The sequence below is a fragment of the Nicotiana sylvestris genome, chromosome 7 (genome assembly GCF_000393655.2).
Source record: "Nicotiana sylvestris chromosome 7, ASM39365v2, whole genome shotgun sequence".
In the NCBI taxonomy this organism is placed as follows: Eukaryota; Viridiplantae; Streptophyta; class Magnoliopsida; order Solanales; family Solanaceae; genus Nicotiana; species Nicotiana sylvestris.
In genome coordinates, this window is record NC_091063.1 from 93,585,808 (window position 1) to 93,609,516 (window position 23,709).

Sequence of the window (23,709 nt, forward strand, 5' to 3'; positions counted from 1 at the left end):
TTATAAGTTAATTCTAATATTTTTTTATATAACTACACTTATAGTATACAATAAAATATACTCTCAACAATATTTTTCCACGCTTTCTCTCTCAATCCAGATTAGGATTTAGATTGTGAAATTTGGCGTTGCTCCAACACACCGTAAAAATCTCTGCCGACCAATAATTCTAGCTGCGATTCATTCCTTCCACTTCGCGAACAAGTAAATTCTCATTTTTTAATTTACGTGCTAATCTAATGTGTTTAGTTTATCGTGTTCCTTCGAAACCTCTTTATATATGCGTTCTCTCCGAAGAAAAGATGTTTATGTGACAGGGAACTTCATTTATAGATTGAACCCTGAAAAGTTCAGTACTATGGAAGCTCTTTACTCTAGTGTCCACTACTGGCTAGTTGGCCTCCCAACAATTAGCAAATTCGAGTGGAAACAAGGCCACACTTTTGGTTCCTCAATACTATTCCTCGCTCTTTCGGTCTCTATCTACTTGTCTCTCACTCTATTATCTCTTCGTTTCGCATCACACCTCCCCACCCTATCCGCCACCATTCTCCACCGCATCACCGCCGTACACAGTCTTATCCTCTGCCTCCTCTCTCTCATCACGGTCGTCGGCTGCAGCCTCTCTGTCCTCCACCAAATGCCACGTCATGATTGGAAATGGCTCTTTTGCTTCCCACCCAATCACACTCATACACGTGGACCCGTGTTCTTTTGGTTTCACGTCTGTTTCCTTTCCAAGATTCTTGAATTCATAGACACCCTTTTAATCATTTTAAGTAGTTCTAGATCAAGGCGACTCTCGTTCCTTCATGTGTACCACCATGCAATGGTGCCTGTTCTTGGTTATCTTGCGATCTACACTTCTCAGTCGATGCTCCATATTGTAGTCATCACGAATGCTTCAGTTCATGTTCTAATGTACGCCTATTACTTCCTCTGTGCAATAGGGAAGAAGCCATGGTGGAAGAGGTTGGTAACAAACTGTCAAATTGTTCAGTTCATTTTTGGATTTCCATGTTCAGCTATGATGTTGTACTATCACTTTACTACTAAGCTTGGGTGCTCCGGTTTTGGACCTTGGTGCGCTTGTATTGCTTTTGATGTTTCGCTTTTGGCACTTTTTCTTGACTTCCATTCCAACAACTATGGCAAGAACAACAGGAAAGGTCATGATAATAAGCTGGAGAAACAGGCATAACGTCCGTTCTTTATTTAGCTGCCAGCAACTCTATTTAGCATCATGGACGACCATGGTTATTCTGCAGGCTTATTAGTACTTCCATTTATTCACATCCTTGTTTTCAGAATGCGATTCATTGTCTTGTTCCAAAACGAATTTTTCTTATATTCTTTGACGGGTCCAGATCAGCTCCAGTGCATAGAGCTCCAGTAAATCTCAATGCACATTTAGATGGAAGCCAAGTGCCCCTATGATAATTTAATGGCCAGATTTCATCGTCTGAACTTTTTTGCTAAATAGGAAAAAAAATGTAGAAACCGAACACAAAGTAAAGGAAAAGCTCGCTATTTTGATTTTTTCACTCCAAATTCAAAATCAGATTCACTGGAAGAATCTCAAATCAATTGTATTTCTTTGAGCTCACTAGGTTTTTAAAATGGGTAAACAAAGAAACTAAGCTTCATTTGACATTAAATTGAATGACAATCTTAATAATGAATATTGTAGCAGAGAAGAAATTTTTTTTGTGTGACACCCATCTTGTCTGTAGTATAAAATACAGTATAATTTTTTTTCTCTACAACATTTGCTCTATAGCTGTACTAACACTTTGAAGAGGTTCTTCTTAAGAAAATAAGGTAGGTCGCCATTGACAACCTCCATGCTGTCATCATGGAAGTAAATACGATTGGGTATCTTTCAACTAAGAGCCCATTTGGATGAGCTTGTTTTAAGTGCTTTTAAGCCAAAATAATACTTAAGTCATTTTGTAGTGTTTGGATAAAGTAAAAAAGTATTTTTAAGCACTTGTTTTCGGGCTAAAATGACAAAAACAAGCCAAAAACAAAAAGTTAAAATTCCTAACTTATGCCTTAAAAGCTATTTTGGTTTAAAAATCACTTAAAACAAGCCCATCCAAACGGGCTCTAAAATTGTTCCTCGGGAAAAACAAAACAAATTCCTTTTCAAGCTAGATATGAAAATGGGAGCTAAATAATTTTGTTGGCAAAGAATATGCTAGTTCCTTGTATTTTCTTTCTTTGTTCGGAAGGACAGATAAGAGTTTTAGATGAATATAAGAAAGAGATGAAATTTGCCCATTGAATTATCATAGGGACACGTGTCTTCCATCTAAATGTGCATTAAAATTTACTGGAGCTTTATGTAGTGGAGCCGATCCGGACCTTCTTGGACAATGCAAGTGAATTTTAACAATTTGTTTCAATTTAACATGATGAAGAAGATTTTTTGCCCTATTTTCAAGATTACTGGTTTCACTTGTTATTACTAATTTAGTAGTGACTGGTGCTTGCATAGCAATTTAACATCTATGTGCATGCTTGTTTGGCATAGAATAATGGTTATCTGTTTTTGGCATGGATGCCATGTTCTTGCATTATCATGTACATACATTATTGTAGAAAGACTAGTCCCAAGTAGTTAGAGTCGGGTAGAGGATTCTTTCTCGAGATCCTTGTGATTCACTTATAAATCTTTTTACGTACGTTTCGAACAGATGATATATTTATTTCATATCAGCTTTGAAAACTCTAAGTCTTAGAAGCTCATGATTTGTTCTACCGGTCCTTGGGAAGTTGTATAAAAGTTCAGTTATTTCATCCCTTATTTTCTCGGTAAATCTCATTTGAATTAGATTATTGTTAATTGGCCTGCCTAGCAGGTTGGGTTAGTTTCCATCATGACTAGTTGGATTTTGGGTCGTGATAACGTAACCTCGTAAATCATGCTAGAGATTATGTGTAGGTTTGATTTTCCCTCTTTGGACATGATACTCATTGTTGTGTAGTGTCACCGTCTAATTTGAGTAGTACTTGTACACTTCGCTCATGCATACACTTTAGCATGCTATTTGATCAGCACAAAAGAATGTGATTTGATATCCATTGACTGTATACATGTATTCATATATCTGATTTTTGTATTATTGAGTGGTTGACAGCACGGGAGTTGTCCGTGCGGGTTGAGTTGACTATGACACGTGAGTTGTCCGTATAGCGTGTTGATAAGGATTCATACCCCTAGGGTTATCCTCTCACGTTTCTTCTTGATGCAGTACACACGATTATGGAATACTGATAAGTATTTGAATTTATGTATCTTCTCTCTATGCAAACTCCTTTGATGTATACATGATTTACTGCATATTTCCTCTATATGCTACTTCTATGGTTGTATATATGCATTGTATGCATATTTTCTCTATATGTTGTTTCACTTGATGAAGTGATACACTATATATAACTTCTCTATATGTCTCTCTCCCTATAATTTGACTCGTATATTTACGCATATCTCCCCTATATGGTAAATTGTAATCCTAGTTGATGTTCATGTATATCTTCTCTATGTGCACCTTGAGCTTTATCTGTAATTGTGCTTAGACTCTAGTATTGGTTTTTCGTATTCGTATGTATTTATGATTTGTACAGAGTTATCAAGCGAGTATCATTGGTGATTCTTGTCACTACCACTTCATGGTTAGTCATATGTAACGACCCGACCAGTCATTTTAAACTCTAGCATTTTTGTTCAGTAATTTGAGACTTTGAGTGGCTCCATATGATGCATTATGAATTGTGCGTATGGTTGGCTTCGATGTTCGAGAAGTTTGGGATTGATTTAGAAGAGTCATTCTCAATTTGGAGCGTTAAGTTAGAAGAGTTGACCAATGATTGACTTTTGAGTAAATAATCTCGAAATCAGGATTTGAAGGTTCTTACAGGTTTGTAAGGTGATTTTGTACTTGGGTGTTCGAGTTGAGTATCGGATGGTACGGGAGTGATTCAATGCTTATTGTCGAAAGTTTGCATTTAGAAGGTTTTTGAATTTGCTAAGTTTGACTTAGAGTGGACGTTTATGCTATCGAACTCCGGTGGTGTTCGAGGACCTTGAATTGGTTCATTTAGTTGATATGAACTTGTGTGTAACATTTCATCGTAATTCGGAATGTCTAAGTGTTATTCGGACGCGATTGGCGAACTTTGAAAGTTAAGAGAAGAATTTTGATGTTATTTGTAGCATTTTGAGCCCGTAGATAAATTTGGATAAGGTATTGGCACTGGATTGTATGATTGGGCGGGGTCCTGGGGGCCTCGGGTGTGTTTCGAGGTGGTATCAGACCATATCGGAGTGTTTTACTGTTGTTGGTTCTGGTTTTGCTCTTGGCAAATATGGTGGGAAGCACACATTCATGATGAAGGATTTGGGTTAGGAGGTCATTTGTGCTTCGCGTTCCCGATTGATGAGCCGTGTTCACGAAGGCTTGGGGTAGTGGTGTTTAACATTCGCGACATGGAGGTCGTGTTAGTGAAGAAGAAGCTAGGACTGGAGGCTTGCCTTCGTATTTACGAAGGCATGGCTGCCTTCGCGTAATACTGGCCTGGTAAGGCATTGCGCCTATGGGCCTATTTTTGCGGTCACATAGAGGTTTTTTGGGTAGAAGCATACTTGTGCTTCGCGAAAGCGAGGCACATGCCGCGTTCGCAAAGGGTAATGCCTATGCACAACTTATAAGTTGGAATTTTGGGATTTCTTCTTTTTTTCATTTGGGATCAATTGGAGCTAATTTTTAGGCAATTTGGAAGGGTCATTTCACCTATCTAAGGAGGGTGAGTGTTTCTAACCCACGTTTTATTATTTTTCATGAATATTATGAATTCAAACTTGTAAATTCATGATTTAAGGTAGGAAAATGTGGGATTTTTAGAAGATGGTCTGGAATGGTATTTATGAGTTTTAACCATTGATTGGGCATGGAATTTTGAATCAGTTATATATTTGAGTTCGTGATGCTATAGGTAATATTTATTTTCTAAAACTTCTGAAATCTAAGCACGTGGGCCCGAGTTTGACTTTGTTGACTTATTGTGTGGGGGTTGAGAGTTGTTTCTAATAGTTAAATTATGAGTTTTGATTGGTTTGCACGTTGTTTGGCTAATTTCAGATTGTTTGGCATTAGCTTGAGGTGTTAGAGAGACGTTGGAGCCGATTATTGAATTTTGGAGCAAGGTAAGTCTCCTGTCTAACCTTGTAAGAGGGAACTTATCCCCGTAGGTGCTATATTTTCTACATGCTATGTGTTATGGGAGCTACGTACGTATGAGGTGATGAGTGTCCGTGCGTATGTTAGAATATAAAAAAATGTCTTCAAGAGACTAACAAAAATTTCAGCAATAATAAAAGCTAAGGCTTGGAAGGAGTTGTCATGACCCAAAATCCAACTAGTCGTGATGTCACGACCCAAAATCCAACTAGTCGTGATGTAACCTAACCCAATCCGCTAGGTAAGCCAATTAACAACTATCCAATTTAATGAGATTTATTAAGAGAAGAAATGATAGCACAACTGTTTTTATACAACAAATTTCCCAAGGGCTGGTAGTACAAATCATGAGCTTCTATGATTTAGATTTTTACATGACTGAACTGAAATAAGTTCAACAATTGTTTGACTGTAAATGAACAAAATTTGAATCTAATGATACCAAGGACAAATGATAGCCATAACTGGAACGCAGGTACATCTTCAAGTCCAGCTCAACATCAGCATCCAACATCTGCACACAAGGTGAAGAAGTGTAGTATGAGTACAACGGATCCCATATACTTAATAAGTAACAACCCTAACCTTAGGTTGAAAGTAGTGACGAGATGGGACATGGGTCATGTTCCAACTCTAATAACCAGCCACAGTTCATAACAATATAATAAAAAATGTCTCAAGAAAATAACTCAGAGATAAGATGCTCAACTCGTTCGCAGTTACGGAAAAATAGACATGCTTTTCAAGTATAACAGTAAATTCCAAATCTTTCACCGAAAACCCCAATATCATATGAGTAAGTTTGAAAACTGTGATTTCTCCAAAAACCTTTCAACAATAAATAAGATGTTTTATTTTCAGATTGCATGAGGAAAATACATCTCTATGCCTACATGTCAATATGTAGGTGAAATCATGCATGCCCCCAAAATCGGGCAGCAGAAGGAATAACATCTCTATGCATGTATCTCAAGTACGCATGTCAAATGCAATGTATCTCAGTGATGAACTCATGTACTCACACTTTCAGCGTACTCAATCTCACTGTCTCATATTCTCTCTCACCATGCTCAATACTCAGCACACTCAGTCACTCAGCACGGTACAATACATGCGCTGCAGCGTACAACCCGATCCACATATAGACATAAGGCCTATTACAACGTGCAACCCGATCCACACACACACACACACACACACACACACACACACCATATATATATATATATAGCCATAAGGCTTGTTGCGGCGTGCAATCCGATCTATATATATATATATATATATATATATCCATAAGGCTCGTTGCAACGTGCTACCCGATCTACATATATATAAATATACATCTAACAGTACGACACTTAGGCCCCAATTCAGTCACCAATCTCTCCAGTGTCTCGGGCTCACAACGCTCATACTAAGCAAGCCTAAACAATGATGCGAGATGTCACAATGCACAATATCAGAGACTGAGATATGATATGAAATGATAAATGCGAATAAGTATATAACTACAATAAAGCAAATAACTCAACAGCAAAGAACGAACACTGTGGGTCCCAATAGTGCTAGTATATAGCCTAAACATGATTTCTTACATAAATTACAGTTCAAGTGCTCTAACACATAATGTACAATAAAAATTCAGATAAGATAGCTACACAGTTCCATGGAATCGACTAAATCACCATTTCTACGATGTACACCCACACACCCATCACCTAGCATGCACGTCACCTCAACATCAATCACATAACATGCAATTAGAGGTTTCATACCCTCAGCACCAAGTTTAGAAGTGTTACTTACCTCGAACAAGCCAAATCCAATACCGAGCAAGTCAAATGATGCTCTAAAAATGCCATACCGCACATAACGACCTCCGAAAGGTTCGAAACTAGCCAAAAGCGACGCAAGAATATCAAATAATGCCTAAAGAAATAATTCCAAATAATAATTGTCGAACCTTTAATCAAAATCCCAAAGTCAACCAAAAAGTCAAATTAGGGCCCGCACCTCCGAACTCGATAGAACTCACATAATCCGACAACCCATTCAATTACAAGTCCAACCATACTAGTTTTACTCAAATCCTACTTTGAATCGATATTCAAAGATCAAATATTCGCTCAATTAAACTTCGTAATAAACCCTCAATTCTCTTTAAAATTCACAACCTAATTATCAAAAACGAAGATAGATTCACGAACTATAACCAAAACCGAGTAGAAAACACTTACCCTAATTCATACGGTGAAAATCGCCTAAACAATTGGCCAAATCCGAGCTCCCCAACTCAAAATATGACCAAATGAACAAACCCTTGATATTAAATATTCTTGCCTAGCTGTTCATCCTCGTTTCAAGTGCCAAATGATCCCAAAACTCACTTTTGATGCCTCTAATGGAATCACACGATGAAATTATAGTCAAGTTAGGCTTTTGAATCACTCCATTTGACTTTATAATAAAGGAGATATGTTGGTTTCAATATTTAGAAATAGTGCCGATCTTTAAATACGAAGTCAGTGACAATTTTGTAACTAATCTGAAAAATCTGGCAACCCGATTCTTAGTAAAATGACCATAAACTCCTCATACGATATCTAAATTCGACTATTCATTTTATATGGCTCCGTAATTATGATACAGATCTAATACTTAAATCAAAATAGAAATTGGAGCTTATTTACTTAATGTGGTACTATTTATGCTTAAAGAAACGACGTCGAAACATAAAAAAAAGTGATCGCAACACAACCCAAACATATCCGAAGCTCACCCGAGCCCCTTGGGACCCTATTTGAACATACCAACAAGTCCCATAACATAACACGGACCTACTCGAGGCCTCAAATCACGCATAACAACATTGAAACAGCGAATTGCACTTCAGATCAAGCTTAATGAACTCTCGAACTTTCGAGTTCCAATAACTCGCGCCGAAACATGTCAAATCAACTCAAAATGATCAAATTTTGCACACAAGTCCAAATGACATAATGAAGCTATTCCAATTCCTGGAACCTCAATCCGAATCCGATATCCTCAAAGTCAACTCTTGATCAAACTTATGAACTTTCCAAACCTTTAAATTTCCAACTTTCACCAATTAGCGCCGAAACCTTATAGAAATATCCAAATGCAAATCCGGGTATACGCCCGAGTCCAAAATCACCATCCTGACCTAATGGAACCATAAAATCTCCAATCCGAGATCAAACACTAAAAAGTCAAACTTGGTCAACTCTTACAACTTTAAAGCTTCAATTATGAAATTCATTCTTCGAAATCAATTCTAAATTACTTAAAGAACCAAAACCGCCGATACACACAAGTTGTAATTCATCCACTGAGCTACTCGTGCCTTCAAACAACCCAGTGAAGTGCAAATGCTCAAAACGATCCGTCGGGTCGTTACATTCTCCCCCACTTATACGTTCATCCTCGAACGTGGCAAGAGTTGTTGCCAAACCGTTAAACCGCCGTGTAACCTTACCATATACATACCCGGGGGTGATCCCAAATCAATCTATTCAATTTAGGCCCGACAACATAACATAACTGAAGATCATTACTTCAACCCAAGCCCGTAAACCACAAAATCCAATTTCCAACAGCCGAAATTTCCTACAAGACCCAAACCTCACATCTACACATTGTATAAGTCTGAACGAGCTGTATCAAGCCATAAACATAACCTAAGATGTAATCACATGGCATACCACATGACTCGCATACTCGTAGAAAAATTTTCGATCACGATAGCTGCTCAAAACAACCCAATATCAATAATAAACCTCACATCAAACAAACCTTGTTCTAAAGCCTTGGTACACTGCAGATGATGAAAGAAACACGCAGAAACTCATAACTATTCATCAGATCAAAAAGTCATGGAACTCCCCCTCATTCGACAAGAACTATAGCAAATTTCTAAGTCGATCAGCGTCATTATCCTTGCAAATTTACCTCAATCAAATCCTATAGCACCCATTCTAGATCCGACGACCTCATTTTATCAAATATCAGCTACTCTATTGACATGCCACACTAATACTACCCAGAGCCACAAACCGTGAAATCCGTGCACCAAATAGAACTGCACCATGTGTGCATATAACCAACGGATCACAACCCCTCGTAGCATAGAAGGATATCACATAGAACACATCAGATCACGAATAAGCTCAATTCTATATGAATGCCACATACCTCAACAATAGTAGTACGTGGCCATCAAATCTCACCCGGTGTACCATACACATCCTCACTAGACCTACTAAGGGCTCCAAAATCAACCCTGGCCATCCATAAATAGATAAATAACCCCCCGAAAGTTCACGATGACTGAACCATAACACATACTATCATTTGGTTAGCTTTGTCCACATCTTCACAGTCCACAATCACGAAACAATCTACTTTTGAGAACTCCCATAAAACACATGAATCACCTTATCTGAACCCAACTCCACCGCCCGAATGCCTAAGACATCTCTCATGCACGATCATCCCACGAGGAATACTTCCCTAATTCTTCCGTGCCACATAGTAATATATGAATGTCAGAAGTCGATTAACCAGGAGAGTACTGCAATACCAATGAAGCATATGTAAATCAAAACACAGTGTGCCTTCTAAATTTGCACCCATCTCAAGAAATACCAAGTAGTAATGTCATTCATCCAGGCATCTAAAACCGTCCATGTTGCCTAAGAAGTCATGACCTTCCTTTAAAACTGAATCATGACCTTGCACACGAAAAATCTTAATCCCATACAATGCACCACATCAATCATGCCATCATATGAAAAGTACGAGGTCTCATAATCCACGATGAGTCACTAGTAGAATACATACTCAGTTAGTCAGAAACCTTCCATTTGATATCATCTAGGAGAAAATTACATTATGCAACATGCTTCTTATGCCAGTAGGAATTACTCATCTCGAACCATGGTAGAATCATCGAGAACACATTGGAATTTATTTGCACATAACCAAGCTAACATAACCGAATTCCTCTAACTCAACCAAGCCAGGCAAGTCGCCAAAACCCAAGAGCATTGCTACAAAACAAGTCTAGAAACACATCACAATAAGTATTCAAGGAACTGATCATACCCAATACCATAGTGATCCAACCTACTACCAAGTTGTCCTATTTCTCCAAATTCCTTCCGAATTACCCTTAAGGTGACACTTCTCCTTGCCAGAACACCACGATCCTTAACCAAAACTCACCCCACGAGATCCTTGAATAAAATCAACCACCCTAAGGCCCACAAGTCTCCATATCCCCCCTTAAGCACCCCAAAAGCACCACAACCGGGACACCCACTCTGAAGAGACATTCTTTGAGTCTAAAGTCGTTTCATTCACCTTCTTATTACTGAAATGTATAATCCATAATGATATAGAAATACCACGAGTCTCGATACCATCTAATGTAAATCACAAATTCTAGCCATATACAAATTCGAAAATTCTCAATTGCTACATATAAATCTTGAACCCACCAGAACCGTCTTGAAAGTTATTTACTCTACTCAAATCTAAATTGCACCACCCAAACGGGTCGAACGACATCTGCCCCATTAGAACAATAACACCCCAAGAAGTAATCCACACCTAAAAAAACATGTAGATTCCTACCCCGTGCGCACTACATCCCTCACAAATAACCACTCAATCATTCCATGATCACACATACCCATAGTGTGTAATACAACCAGCATCCAGAAATTCCTTTACTCGAGTCATCCTCGAGCTTAACCTCTACAAGTCATATCCGATTCACAAGTATGCCTCAAATCGAAACCAGTACATCACATAACCATTCATCTAAATCGCTGATAGCAGACTCCCCCAATTAGCTCAAAGCCATAGATAAATACACATGATAATTCACGCCCATACTTTATTATAGCCATAATGCCGCAGTGAGATTCAACTAAATCTTTCGTAAACTCATGTAACACAAACCCACATAATACCTCAAATCATCTACTAAGCTTGCATTCGCCCTCGTAACGGTCAGGTCAACCATTACAACCGGTCCAACCTCAAATTGCACAAACATAGCCCATTGGTAGGAAAGGAAAACTCCAAACAACATTATAAGGGGTCATAACTCACCTACTTAGCCTCAAACTGACATCTCTCTATACCCTTTCACAACCATAACTACTACACAATTATTTAATCTTCCCAAGTCTGAACTCATCAACAAGACATGAAAATCTACTTCATTCCACAATTAAACAACATGAAAAATATTTCAACACTCTCATAACTCAAGACTATATGTCGCATCAAGACAGAAATCAAACACCCAATAGTCTTTTTCACATCTCAAGAAAACCCTTCTCATCACATTAAAACCACTTGAACACATTCCGCCATCACATTATACTCATCATATAGCCATCTAGCCACTCATCCAGCCACAAATTCCACTCATAGGGACACTACTAAAAATATAAGTTCAAAAGCACGTGCTCACACAACCAAAATCCTCGTGCTCAAGCTACAGTCAAAATCCGGCCTCAAGTCCTCCAGACTGGGCCATCATCAGCACATAGAAATCATATCTCGCACCTCATCCATGGAATCATAAAACAGTGATGCACAACTGATACCGAGCGTTTACATGCGCATACGAATGCGTGGAAGAAATTCAAAGAGTTATGCTTCAAGCTGAAATAATTCTGCACGATAAGGAAAGAAAGATGGGAAGTTTATCCTAAATGTCTTGTAGCCTCTCAAAGATAGGTATGAGCGTCATCATACCGATCCGCAAGACTTTACTAGACACTTGCTCATGACTTGTAGAACCTATGAACATAGATAGAGCTTTGATACCAACTTGTCACGACCCAAAATACAACTAGCCAATTTAATGAGATTCATAAAGAGAAGAAATGATAATACAACTACTTTTATACAAAGAATTTTCGAAGGACTGGTAGTACATATTATGAGCTTCTAAAATTTAGATTTTTACAAGACTGAACTGAAATAAGTACAACAACTATTTTAATGTAAATGAACAGAATTCAAAGCTAATTCTACCAAAAACAAGTGATAGCCATAACTGGAACGCAGGTATATCTTCAGGTCTAGCTCGCGCCGTACACAACAAGATGAGCATCCAACATCTGCACGCAAGGTGCAGAAGCGTAGTATGAGTATAAACGACCTCATGAACCCAATAATTAATAACCCTAACCTTAGGTTGAAAGTAGTGACGAGCTAGGATATGGGTCAGGGTCAAACTCCAATAACCAACCACATTTCATAACAACATAATAAAAAATGGTACAAGAAAATAACTCAAAGATAATATCTTCAACTCGTTCACAATTACGGAAAAATAGACATGCTCCCAAATCTTTCACCGAAAATCCCAAAAGCATATGAGTAAGTTTGAAAACTGTGATTTCTCCAACAACCTTTCAACAATAAATAAGATGTTTCATTTATAGATAGCATGAGGAAAATACATCTCTATGCCTATATGTCAATATACAGGTGAAATCATGCATGTCTCCAAAATCAGGCAGTAGAAGTAATATTATCTCTATGCATGTATCTCAAGTATGCATGTCAAATGAAATGGATCTCAGTGATGAAATCATGTACTCACACTCTCATATTACTCAATCTCACTATCTCGTATTCTCTCTCACCATGCTCAATACTTAGCACACTGAGTGACTCAACACTGTACGATACATGTTGCGGCGTGCAGCCTAATCCACAACCCCTCGTAGCATAGAAGGATATCACATAGAATACATCAAAACACGAATAAGCTGAATTCTATACGAATGCCACATCACAACCCCTCGTAGCATAGAAGGATATCACATAGAACACATCAGAACACGAATAAGCTCAATTCTATATGAATGCCACATCCCTCGACAATACCAGTACGTGGCCATCAAATCTCACCCGGTGTACCATACACATCCTCACTAGACCTACTAAGGGCTCCCAAATTAACCCTAGCCATCCATAAATATATAAATAACCATCCGAAAGTCCACAATGAGTGAACCATAACACATACTATCATTTGGTTAGCTTTGGCCACATCTTCACAGTCTACATTCACGAAACAATCTTGTTTTTAGAACTCCCATAAAACACACAAATCACCTTATCTGATCCCAACTCCACCGCCCGAATGTCAAACACATCTCTCATGTATGATCATCCCACAAGGAATATTTCTCTAATTCTTCTATGCCATATAGCAATATCTGAATGTCAGCAGTTGATCAACCAGGAGAGTACTACAATACCAATGAAGCATTCGTAAATCAAAACATGGTGTGCCTTCTAAATCTGCACCCATATCAAGAAATACCAAGTAGTAATAGCATTTATCTAGGCATCTGAAATCGTCCATGTTTCCTAAGGATTCATGACCTTCCCCTTAAAACTGAATCGTGACCTTGCACACGCAAATCTTAATCCCATACAATGCATCGCATCAATCATGCTATCATTTGAAAAGTACGAGGATCTCATAATCCACGCTGAGTCGCTAGTAGAATACTACTCAATTAGTCAGAAACCTTCCATTTGATATCATCTTGGAGAAAATCACATTACGCAATATGCTTCTCATGCCAGTAGGAATTACTCATCTCGAACCGTGGTAGAATCATCGAGAACACTTTGGAATCTATTTGCACACAACCAAGCTAACATAACCGAATTCCTCTAACTCAACCAAACCACGGAAGTTGCCAAAACCCAAGGAGTATTGACACAAAACACATCTAGAAACTCATCATATCATAAGTATCCAAGGAACCGATCATACCCAATACCATGCTAATCCAACCTACTACCAAGTTGTCCTATTTCTCCAAGTTCCTTCAGAATTACCCTCAATGTGACACTTCTTCTTGCCAGAACACCATGATCCTTAACTAAAACTCACCCCACGAGATCCTAGAATAAAATCACACCCCCCTAAGGTCCACAAGCCGCCACATTCCCCCTTAAGCACCCCAAAAGTACCACAACCAAGACACCTACTCTGAAGAGACCTACTTTGAGTCTAAAGTCGTTTCCTTCACCTTCTTGATACTAGAATGTATAATCCATAATGATATAGAAAGACCATGAGTCTCAACACTATCTAATGTAAATCTCATATTCTAGCCATATACAAATTCGAAAAATACTTAATTGCTACATATAAATCTTGAACCCTTCAGAACCTTCTCGAGAGTTATTTACTCTGCTCAAATCTCAATTGCACCACCCAAACAGGTCGAACAACATGTGCCCCATTAGCACAATAACACCCCAAGAAGTAATCCACACCTAAAAAATATGTAAATTCCTACCCCATGCGTACTACATCCCTCACATATAACCACTCAATCATTCCATGATTCACATATACCCATAGAGTGTAATACAACCCACATCCAAAAATTCCTTTACTTGAGTCATCCTCGATCTTAACCTCTGCAAGTCATATTCGATTCGCAAGTATGCCTCAAACCGAAACCAGTGCATCATATAACCATTCATCAAAATCGTCGATAGCAGACTCCCCCAATTAGTTCAAGCCATAGATCAACACACCCGATAACTTACAATGCTCATACTTTATTATAGCTATAAGGCCACATTGAGATTCAACTAAATCTTTTGTAAACTCATGTAACACAAACCACATAATACCTCAAATCATCTGCTAAGCTCGCATTCACCCTCGTGATAGTTAGATCAACCATTACAACCGATCCAATCTCAAATGGCAAAAACATAATCCATTGGTAGGAAAGGAAACATCCAAACAACATTATAAGGATCACACATCCGTAGATTACCTCACGGGTCATAACTCACCTACTTAGCCTCAAACTGACATCTCTCTATACCCTTTCACAACCATAACTACTACACAATTATTTAATCTTCCCAAGTCTGAACTCATCAACAAGACATGAAAATCTACTTCATTACACAATTAAACAACATGAAAAATCTTTCAACACTCTCCTAACTCAAGACTATATGTCGCATCAAGACAGAAATCAAACACCCAATAGTCCGTTTCACATCTCAAGAAAACCCTTCTCGTCACATTCAAATCACCTGAACACATTCCGCCGTCATATTATACTCATCATATAGCCATTTAGCCACTTATTGAGCTACACATTCCACTCATAAGAACACTACTAAAAATATAAGTCCAAAAGTACATGCTCACACAACCAAAATCCCCGTGCTCAAGATACAGTCAAAATTCGGCCTCAAGTCCTCCAGACTGGCCCATCATCAGCACATAAAAATCACATCTCGCACCTCATCCATGGAATTATAAGACAGTGATGCACATCTAATATCGAGTGCTTACATGCGCATACAAATGCGTGGAAGAAATTCAAAGAGTTACGCTTCAAGCTGAAACAATTCTGCACGATAAGGAAAGAAAGATGGGAAGTTTATCCTAAATGTCTTGTAGCCTCTCGAAGATAGGTATGGACATCATTATACCGATCCTCAAGACTCTACTAGACACTTGCTCATAACTTGTAGAACCTATGAACCTAAAGCTCTGATACAAACTTGTCATGACCCAAAATACAACTAGCCAATTTAAAGAGATTTATTAAGAGAAGAAATGATAATACAACTACTTTTATACAAAGAATTTCCCAAGGACTGGTAGTACATATCATGAGCTTCTAAGATTTAGATTTTTACAAGACTGAACTGAAATAAGTTCAATAACTATTTTAATGTAAATGAACAGAATTCGAATCTAATTTACCAAAAAAAAGTGATAGCCATAACTGGAACGCAGGTACATCTTCAAGTCCAGCTCCCGTCGTACACAACAACATGAGCATCCAACATCTACATGCAAGGTGCAGAAGTGTAGTATGAGTATAAACGACCCCATGTACCCAATAAGTAACAACCCTAACCTTGGGTTGAAAGTAGTGACGAGCTGGGATATGGGTCAGGGTCAAACTCCAATAACTATCCATATTTCATAACATTATAATAAAAATGGTAGAAGAAAATAACTCAGAGATAAGATGCTCAACTCGTTCATAGTTACGGAAAAATAGACATGCTTTTCAAGTATAATAGTAAATCCCAAATCTTTCACCGAAAATCCCAAAAGCATATGAGTAAGTTTAAAAACTGTGATTTCTCCAAAAATCTTTCAACAATAACGAAGATGTTTAATTTTAGATAGCATTAGTAAAATACATCCGCCTATATGTCAATGGTGAAATCATGCATGCCCCCAAAATCGGGCATCAGAAGGAAAAATATCTCTATGCATGTATCTCAAGTACAGATGTCAAATAAAATGTATCTCATTGATGAACTCATGTACTCACACTCTCAGAGTACTCAATCTCACTATCTCGTGTTCTCTCTCACCATGCTCAATACTCAGCACACTTAGTCACTCAGCATTGTACAATATCTTTTGCGTCGTGCAGCTCGATCCACATATAGCCATAAGACCTGTTGCGGTGTGCAACCTGATCCACACATATATATAGCCATAAGGCTCGTTGTGGCGTGCAACCCGATCCACATATATATAGCCATAAGGCTCGTTGTGGCATGCAATCTGATCCACATATATATAGCCATAAGGCTCGTTGCGGTATGCAACCCGATCCACATATATTTGGCCATAATGTTCATTGCGGTGTGCAACCCGACCCCCCTCCCCATACACACACATACATACACACACACAGAGAGAGAGAGACATATATATATATATATATATATCTTACAGTACGGTACTCAGGCCCTAACTCGGTCACCAAGCTCTCCAGTCTCTCGGCCTCACAATGCTCATACTAAGAAGCACTAATCAATGATATGATATGTGACAATATACAATATCAGAGATCGAGATATGATATGAAATAATAAATGTGACTGAGTACTGTAACGACCCAACTAGTTGTTTTGAGAGATATAGCCCCGATCCTCTATTTACTTCTTTCCCTATATCATTTTAAGCTTATGTGACTTGCCGGGTGGTTTTGTTTTTGGTTTCGGAGTGGTTTGGGACACTTAGTCCCTAAAACGGAAGCTTAAGTTCTAGGATTTTGACCATAGTTGGAATTGTATGAAGACGGCTCCGAAATAGAGTTTTGTAGGTTCCGTTAGCTCAGTTAAATGATTTTGGACTTAGGAGCATATCCGGATTGTGATTTGGAGGTTTGTAGCTGAATTAGGCTTGAAATGACGAAAGTTGAATTTTTGAGAAATTTTACCGGGAGTAGTCTTTTTGATATCGGGGTCAGATTTCAATTTTGAAAGTTAGGGTAGGTTCATAATGTCAAATGTGGCTCTTGTGCAAAATTTGGGGTCAATCGGACGTATTTTGATAGGTTTCGGCATCGGTTGTAGAAGTTTGAAAGTTCATTAAGTTTGAATTGGAGTGTGATTTGTGTTTTTAGTGTTGTTTGATGTGATTTAGGGGCTCAACGAAGTTCGTATGATGTTTTAGGACTTTTTGGTATGTTTGGTTGAGGTCCGGGGGGCCTCGGTTGGATTCCGGATGGTTAACGAACTAGAGTTAGACTTGTCGGAATTGTAGAAAAATCATGTGTTTTAGTTACTGGTATTCTTCATCGTGTTTGCGAGAGAGGTCTCGTGTTCACGAAGCTCTAAGGTATTAGGTGTATGCGTTCGTGATAGGGACCTCGCATTCGTGTAGAGAAGCTGGTCCGTGGGGTCACCAGGTAATTGGCCTACATGTTCGCGATGAGGGTCTAGCATTTGCGAAGGGCCAGGCTGTGTAAGCTTTCATGTTCGCAAGTGGGCTCTCGCGTTCGCAAAGGAGGATTTAGACTGAAGGAAATTTTATGCTTCGCAAAAACGAGGAGGCTTTCGCGTTCGCCTTGAAGGATTTCACTGGGCAGATATAAACATTTCAAATCGAGGGCTTTGCCATTTTTATCATAACTTGAATAGATGGCTCGGATTTGGGTGAGATTCGGAGGGAGTTTTAGAGGCATCGATTGGAAAATGATTCTTGACTCAGTTTTGGTTATATCCCACTACTCTATCATTAATTTCATCTTCTAATTTAAGATTTGGGTTGAGAAATTTGGGGGAAAAGTGGGAAAGTTCTTCAACCGAATTTTTGGGTTTTGATTGAGATCATGGAACCGGATTTGAGTAATTTTGGTACGAGTGAACTTGTGGTTGAATGGGTGTTCGTATTTTAAGACTTTTACCCGATTTCGAGATGTGGGTCTGGGTCGACTTTTTGGGGAAAATTTCTAATTTCTTGATAAAGTCTTGATTTCATTAATTTGATTAGTTTCTTATAGTTATATTTATGGTATGTAATTGCTTTTGGCTAGATTTGGGCCATTCAAAGTCAGAAAATTGAGGAAACGACATTCTTACTGATTGATTGAGCTTGGTTCAAGGTATGTGGCTTGCCTAACCTTGTGTGGGGGAAATCCCCTTAGTATTTGGTACTGTTGTAAAAATTTTGTGATATGTGAGTACCGTATACGCGAGGTGACGAGTGCATACACATGATAATTGTTGTAAAATCTGGTTTTTACTGAGTAGTAACCTGTTACATCTTAATTGAGTTATACGAGCATGTGTTGTTATCATGTTTAGCCTAATATTTCATGTCTACATGTCTTAATTGCTTATTTGAAATTTGTGCAGCATGCTTAGTTGATTTCCTGTTCTTCCTTGATTTGTTTTTAGTCTTAAACTGCAGGCTTCTTGTTGTTAACTATTGTTTCCCGTCAATTTTGAGCTGTGTGTTTACTTTTGGGACTACGAGGATGTACCTCGGGAGATCCCTTATGGCATATTTACTTTTGGGACTACGAGGCGGTACCTCGGGAGATCCCTATTGCATATTTACTTTTGGGACTATAAGGTGGCACCTCGGGAGATCCCCTATTGCGCATTTACTTTTGGGACTACAAGATGGTATCTCGGGAGCACCCCTGTTGTTTATCCCTATGTGTCATGTTGTTATCTTTCTGTAGTTTCTCCTTTTAAAATTCCTAGTGTCTTATTGCATTGCTATATTTTCTGCCTTAAATTATTATATTTTAGTAGGGCCTGACCTGACCTCGTCACTACTCTATCGAGGTTAGGCTTGGCACTTACTGGATACTATTATGGTATACTCATGCTACTCTTCTGCACATAATTTGTGTGCACACCCAAGTACCTCCTACTATCCCTGCTACTAGTTGAGAGTACTTGTTGCTGCTTTGGATACTTCAAGGTATATCTACCAGTGTCCGCAGGCCTCGAAGCCCCCCTCAATCCTTTTATATTATTCCTCCTTTATTTCTTCTAGATACTGATGTATAGAAATAGTTAGACAAGTTCTTAGAGCTTGTGACTTGTGACTACAGAATCTTTGGGAATTGTTTATACTCGAGTGTTAGTTTACTTGTACATGCTGAGCGGCATTTCTTTTTCAGTTATATAGTTATTTGTTGAAGTTTAGTTGTGGATTCTGTTTTTATTTCAATTATTCCACAATTGTTAGGCTTACCTAATCGTAGAGACTAGGTGCCATCACAACGTCTTACGGAGGGAGATTTGGGTCATGACAAGTACATAGCTACAATTAAGCAAATAATTCAATAGCAAAGAACGACCACTTTGGGTCCCAATAGTGCCAGCATATAGCCTGAACATGATTTATAGCATAAATTACAGCTCAAGTGCTGTAACACATAATGTACAGTAAAAATGTTCAGATAAGATAGTTACACAGTTCAATGGAATTGACTAAATCACCAATTTTACGGTGCACACCCACACGCCCATCGCCTAGCGTGCGCGTCACCTCAACATCAATCAGATAACATGTAATTCGGGGTTTCATACCCTCAGCACCAAGTTTATAAGAGTTACTTAGCTCGAACAAGTCAAATCTAATATCGAGCAAGCCAAAAGAAACTCAAGATTATCAAATAATTCCTAAGGAAACAATTCCAAATGATAAAGGTTGAATCTTTAATCAAAACCCAGAGTCAAGCAAAAAGTCAAACCCAGGCCCGCACCTCGGAACCCAACACAACTTACAAAATCCGATAACCCATTCAATTAAGAGTCCAACTATACTAGTTTCACCCAAATTCGACTTCGAATCGATATTCAAAACTCAAAAATTTACTCTATGAAACTTTGTACAAAACCCCCCAATTTTCTCTTTAAAATTCACAATCCAATTAGCAAAAACGAAGATATATTCACAAAATATAACTAAATCCGAGTAGAGAACACTTACCCCAAACCATATGGTGAAAATCGCCTCAAAAATTACTTAAATCGGAGCTTCCCAACATAAAATTTGACCACATGAACAAACTCTCGATATTAAATATTTTTGCCCAGCTGTTCTACCTTGTTTCGAGTGCCAAACGATCCCAAAACTTGCTTTTGATGTCTCCTATGGATTTCTTGTAAAATTTCAGTCAAGTTACGCTTTTGAATCACTCCATTTGACCTTATAATGAAAGAGATATGTTAGTTTTAATATTTAAAAATAGTACAAATTTTTAAATACGAAATCAGTGGCAATTTCATAATAAATCTGAAAAAAATCTGGCAACTCAATTTTTAGCAAAATGATCATAAACTCCTTATATGATGTCCATATTCAACGATTCTTTTTCTATGGCTTAGTATTTATGATAAGGATCTAACGCTTCAATCAAAATAGAAATTGGAGCTCCTTTGCTTAATATGATGCTATTTATGCTTGAAGAAACGACATTGAAACATTAAAAAACGAGCGCAACACAACTCAAACCTATTCGAAACTCACCCGAGCCCCTCGAGACTCCGTCCGAGCATACCAACAAGTTCCATAACATTACACGGACCTACTCGAGGCCTCAAATCACGCATAACAATATCAAAACGATGAATCACACCTCAAATCAAACTTAATAAACTTTTGAACTTTTGACTTCCAAAAACTCTCGCCGAAACATATCAAATCAACTCGAAATGAAATAAAATTTTTCACACAAGTCCCAAATGACATAATGAAGCTATTTCAATTCCCAAAACTGAAATCTGAATCGGATATCCTTAAAGTCAACTCTCGGTCAAACTTATAAACTTTCCAAACCTTTAAATTTTCAACTTTTGCCAATTAGCGCTGAAACCTTCTAGAAATATCTAAATGCAAATTCTGGCATACACCCTAGTCTAAAATCACCATACGGACCTAACGGAATCATAAAATCTCCATTCCGAGGTCAAATACTAAAAAGTTAAACTTGGTCAACTCTTCCAACTTTAAAGCTTCAATTATGAAACTCATTCTTTCAAATCAATTTTGAATTACCTGAAAAGCCAAAACCATTGATACACACAAGTCGTAGTACATCGTACGGAGCTACTCATGCCCTCAAACAACCCAGCAAAGTTCAAATGCTCAAAATGACTAGTCGGGTCGTTACAGAAGCATCTTAAGGAAGGTTGTCAGATGAGGAAGACTGGAGCACTTGAAGTTGAAGGCTAAAGATTTTACTCCACATCTTCTTTGCTTACATCACCACTTGAACTTTCATCTTCAGGGATAGAAAAGTTCTAGACTTATTGAGTTATTTCAATGACCCCTTTAGCCTTAGCGAGTTTAACTTCGAGATTAAAAGTTGATTGACTGCATCAATCAAAGTTTCAAAACGAGTGCATAGATAAGACAAGTAACTTCAATAGTCAATTTATCCTCAAGAGCCTTATACTCCCTCTCTAGTTGGTCAACTTTAGCTCTTAAGCTTTTTTTTTCCCCTCAACAATGTTATTTTGCTTAATAGATCCTCATTCCCCTATTTAAGAATTCTCATATGTGCTTTTACTATTTTATGACTTGCGGGGATGGTTGCTTTGGTGTTGGAATGGTTCGGGTTGAATTAGGAATACTTAGTTCCTTAATATTGGCTTAAGGTGCCAAGTTTTACCTCAGTCAATATTTTAGTAAACGACTTCAGAAGCGGGATTTGAAGGTTTCAATATGTTCGTATGATAATTTTGGTCTTTGGAGGGGCAGCTGATTGCGAAGAATGGGCAGCGAATACGAAGGAGGACTCGACTGCTCTTCGCAAACGCTGAGGCCTAATCACGAAGAAGGCAGGAGAGGCGGGGACTGGTAGGCTGTTAGCCTTTGCAAATGCGACTGTTGGAATGCGGACATGAAGGGCAGGTTCAATTGGACATCGTGAATGCGACCATGAGTCGCGAACGTGAATAGTATCTGGGCAGCTGGGAGAAATCGGCCTTCGCAATCGCGAAGAAAAATGGGACTAGGCTAACTTGATTTTTAATACGGAACTTGCCTCATTTTCACTTGGGTTGGCCGATTTTGAGAGCTCCTTTGAGAGGATTTTCATCAAGTATTACAAGGTAAGTGAATTCTACCCATTGTTACAGCCAAGACTCGATACAAAAGAATGTGATGACAGTGTATATATAAAATGATAACGGATAATTGGATAACATTAATAATATTAAAGTAGGTAGATAAGTACATGCAGAATAAGACAAGTAAGCACATATTTGCAAAATTAAGCACAGTTAAAGTAGAATATAAATAAACATTCCTAAATTTTAAATCTAGTCTAAGTCTGCTAAGGTCAGTGTAACGACCTGATCAGTTGTTTTTCTTTCTGGATCCCCATTATCCTAATTAAGATTCTCCATATGTGCGTTTACTATTTTATAACTTGCGGAGATGGTTGACTTAGGTTTGGAAGGGTTCGAGTTGACATCGGAATACTTGGTTCCTTAATAGAGGCCTAAGATGGCCAAGTTTGACTTGAGTTAACATTTTTAGTAATCGACCTAGGAACAGGGATTTGATGGTTCCAATAGGTTCGTATGATGATTTTGGACTTGAGCATGTCCTTGGATCGGGTTTCGAATAATCCGGGAGCATTTTGGCGCTTAATGTTAAAAGTTGGCGCATTGAAGGTTTTCAAGTTCTTTAAATTCGGTGTGGAGTGAAATTTGGTGTTATCGTCCGATTGGGATTCCGAGGCTGAGAATAGTTCTGTATGGAGATTTATGACTTGTATACAAAATTTGTTGTCATTCTGAATAGTCTAAGTATCATTTGGCACGTTCAGAGTAAGTTGAAAAGCTTGAAGTTCATATTTTGATCCAATTTCTTTTTGGGTTGGGATTCTTAATTTTGATGTTTTTTCACATCTTCCAGAAAATCGAGTAGGTTCGTATTATGTTTATAGAATTGTTGGTGCGGTTGGGAGGGGTCCCAGGTGGCTCAGGTGAGTTTCGGACAACCTGGAGTTGAGTTCAAAAATATGTTATCTATTGTTTTGGTTTCCTTCTTTGTGAACGCGGAGAAGGCCTCGCGTTCGCGATGAAGGAATTGGGCTTGAGTGACTTTTGTTCTACACGTTCGTGAGAAGGA

At 38.3% G+C, this 23,709-nt stretch overlaps 1 protein-coding gene across 1 annotated transcript; it reads left to right on the forward strand.

The window, feature by feature from the left end:
- Positions 1–216: 216 nt before the first annotated feature.
- Positions 217–1,624, forward strand: LOC104234127 (uncharacterized). Its single transcript, XM_009787626.2, has one exon. The coding sequence runs from the start codon at positions 281–283 to the stop codon at positions 1,199–1,201; it is 921 nt and encodes a 306-aa protein (XP_009785928.1). The 5' UTR covers positions 217–280; the 3' UTR covers positions 1,202–1,624.
- The last annotated feature ends 22,085 nt before the right edge of the window (positions 1,625–23,709 follow it).

Excerpts from the sequence above, each read along its gene's own strand:
- LOC104234127 (XM_009787626.2), top strand. The coding sequence starts at position 281 with ATGCGTTCTCTCCGAAGAAAAGATGTTTATGTGACAGGGAACTTCATT.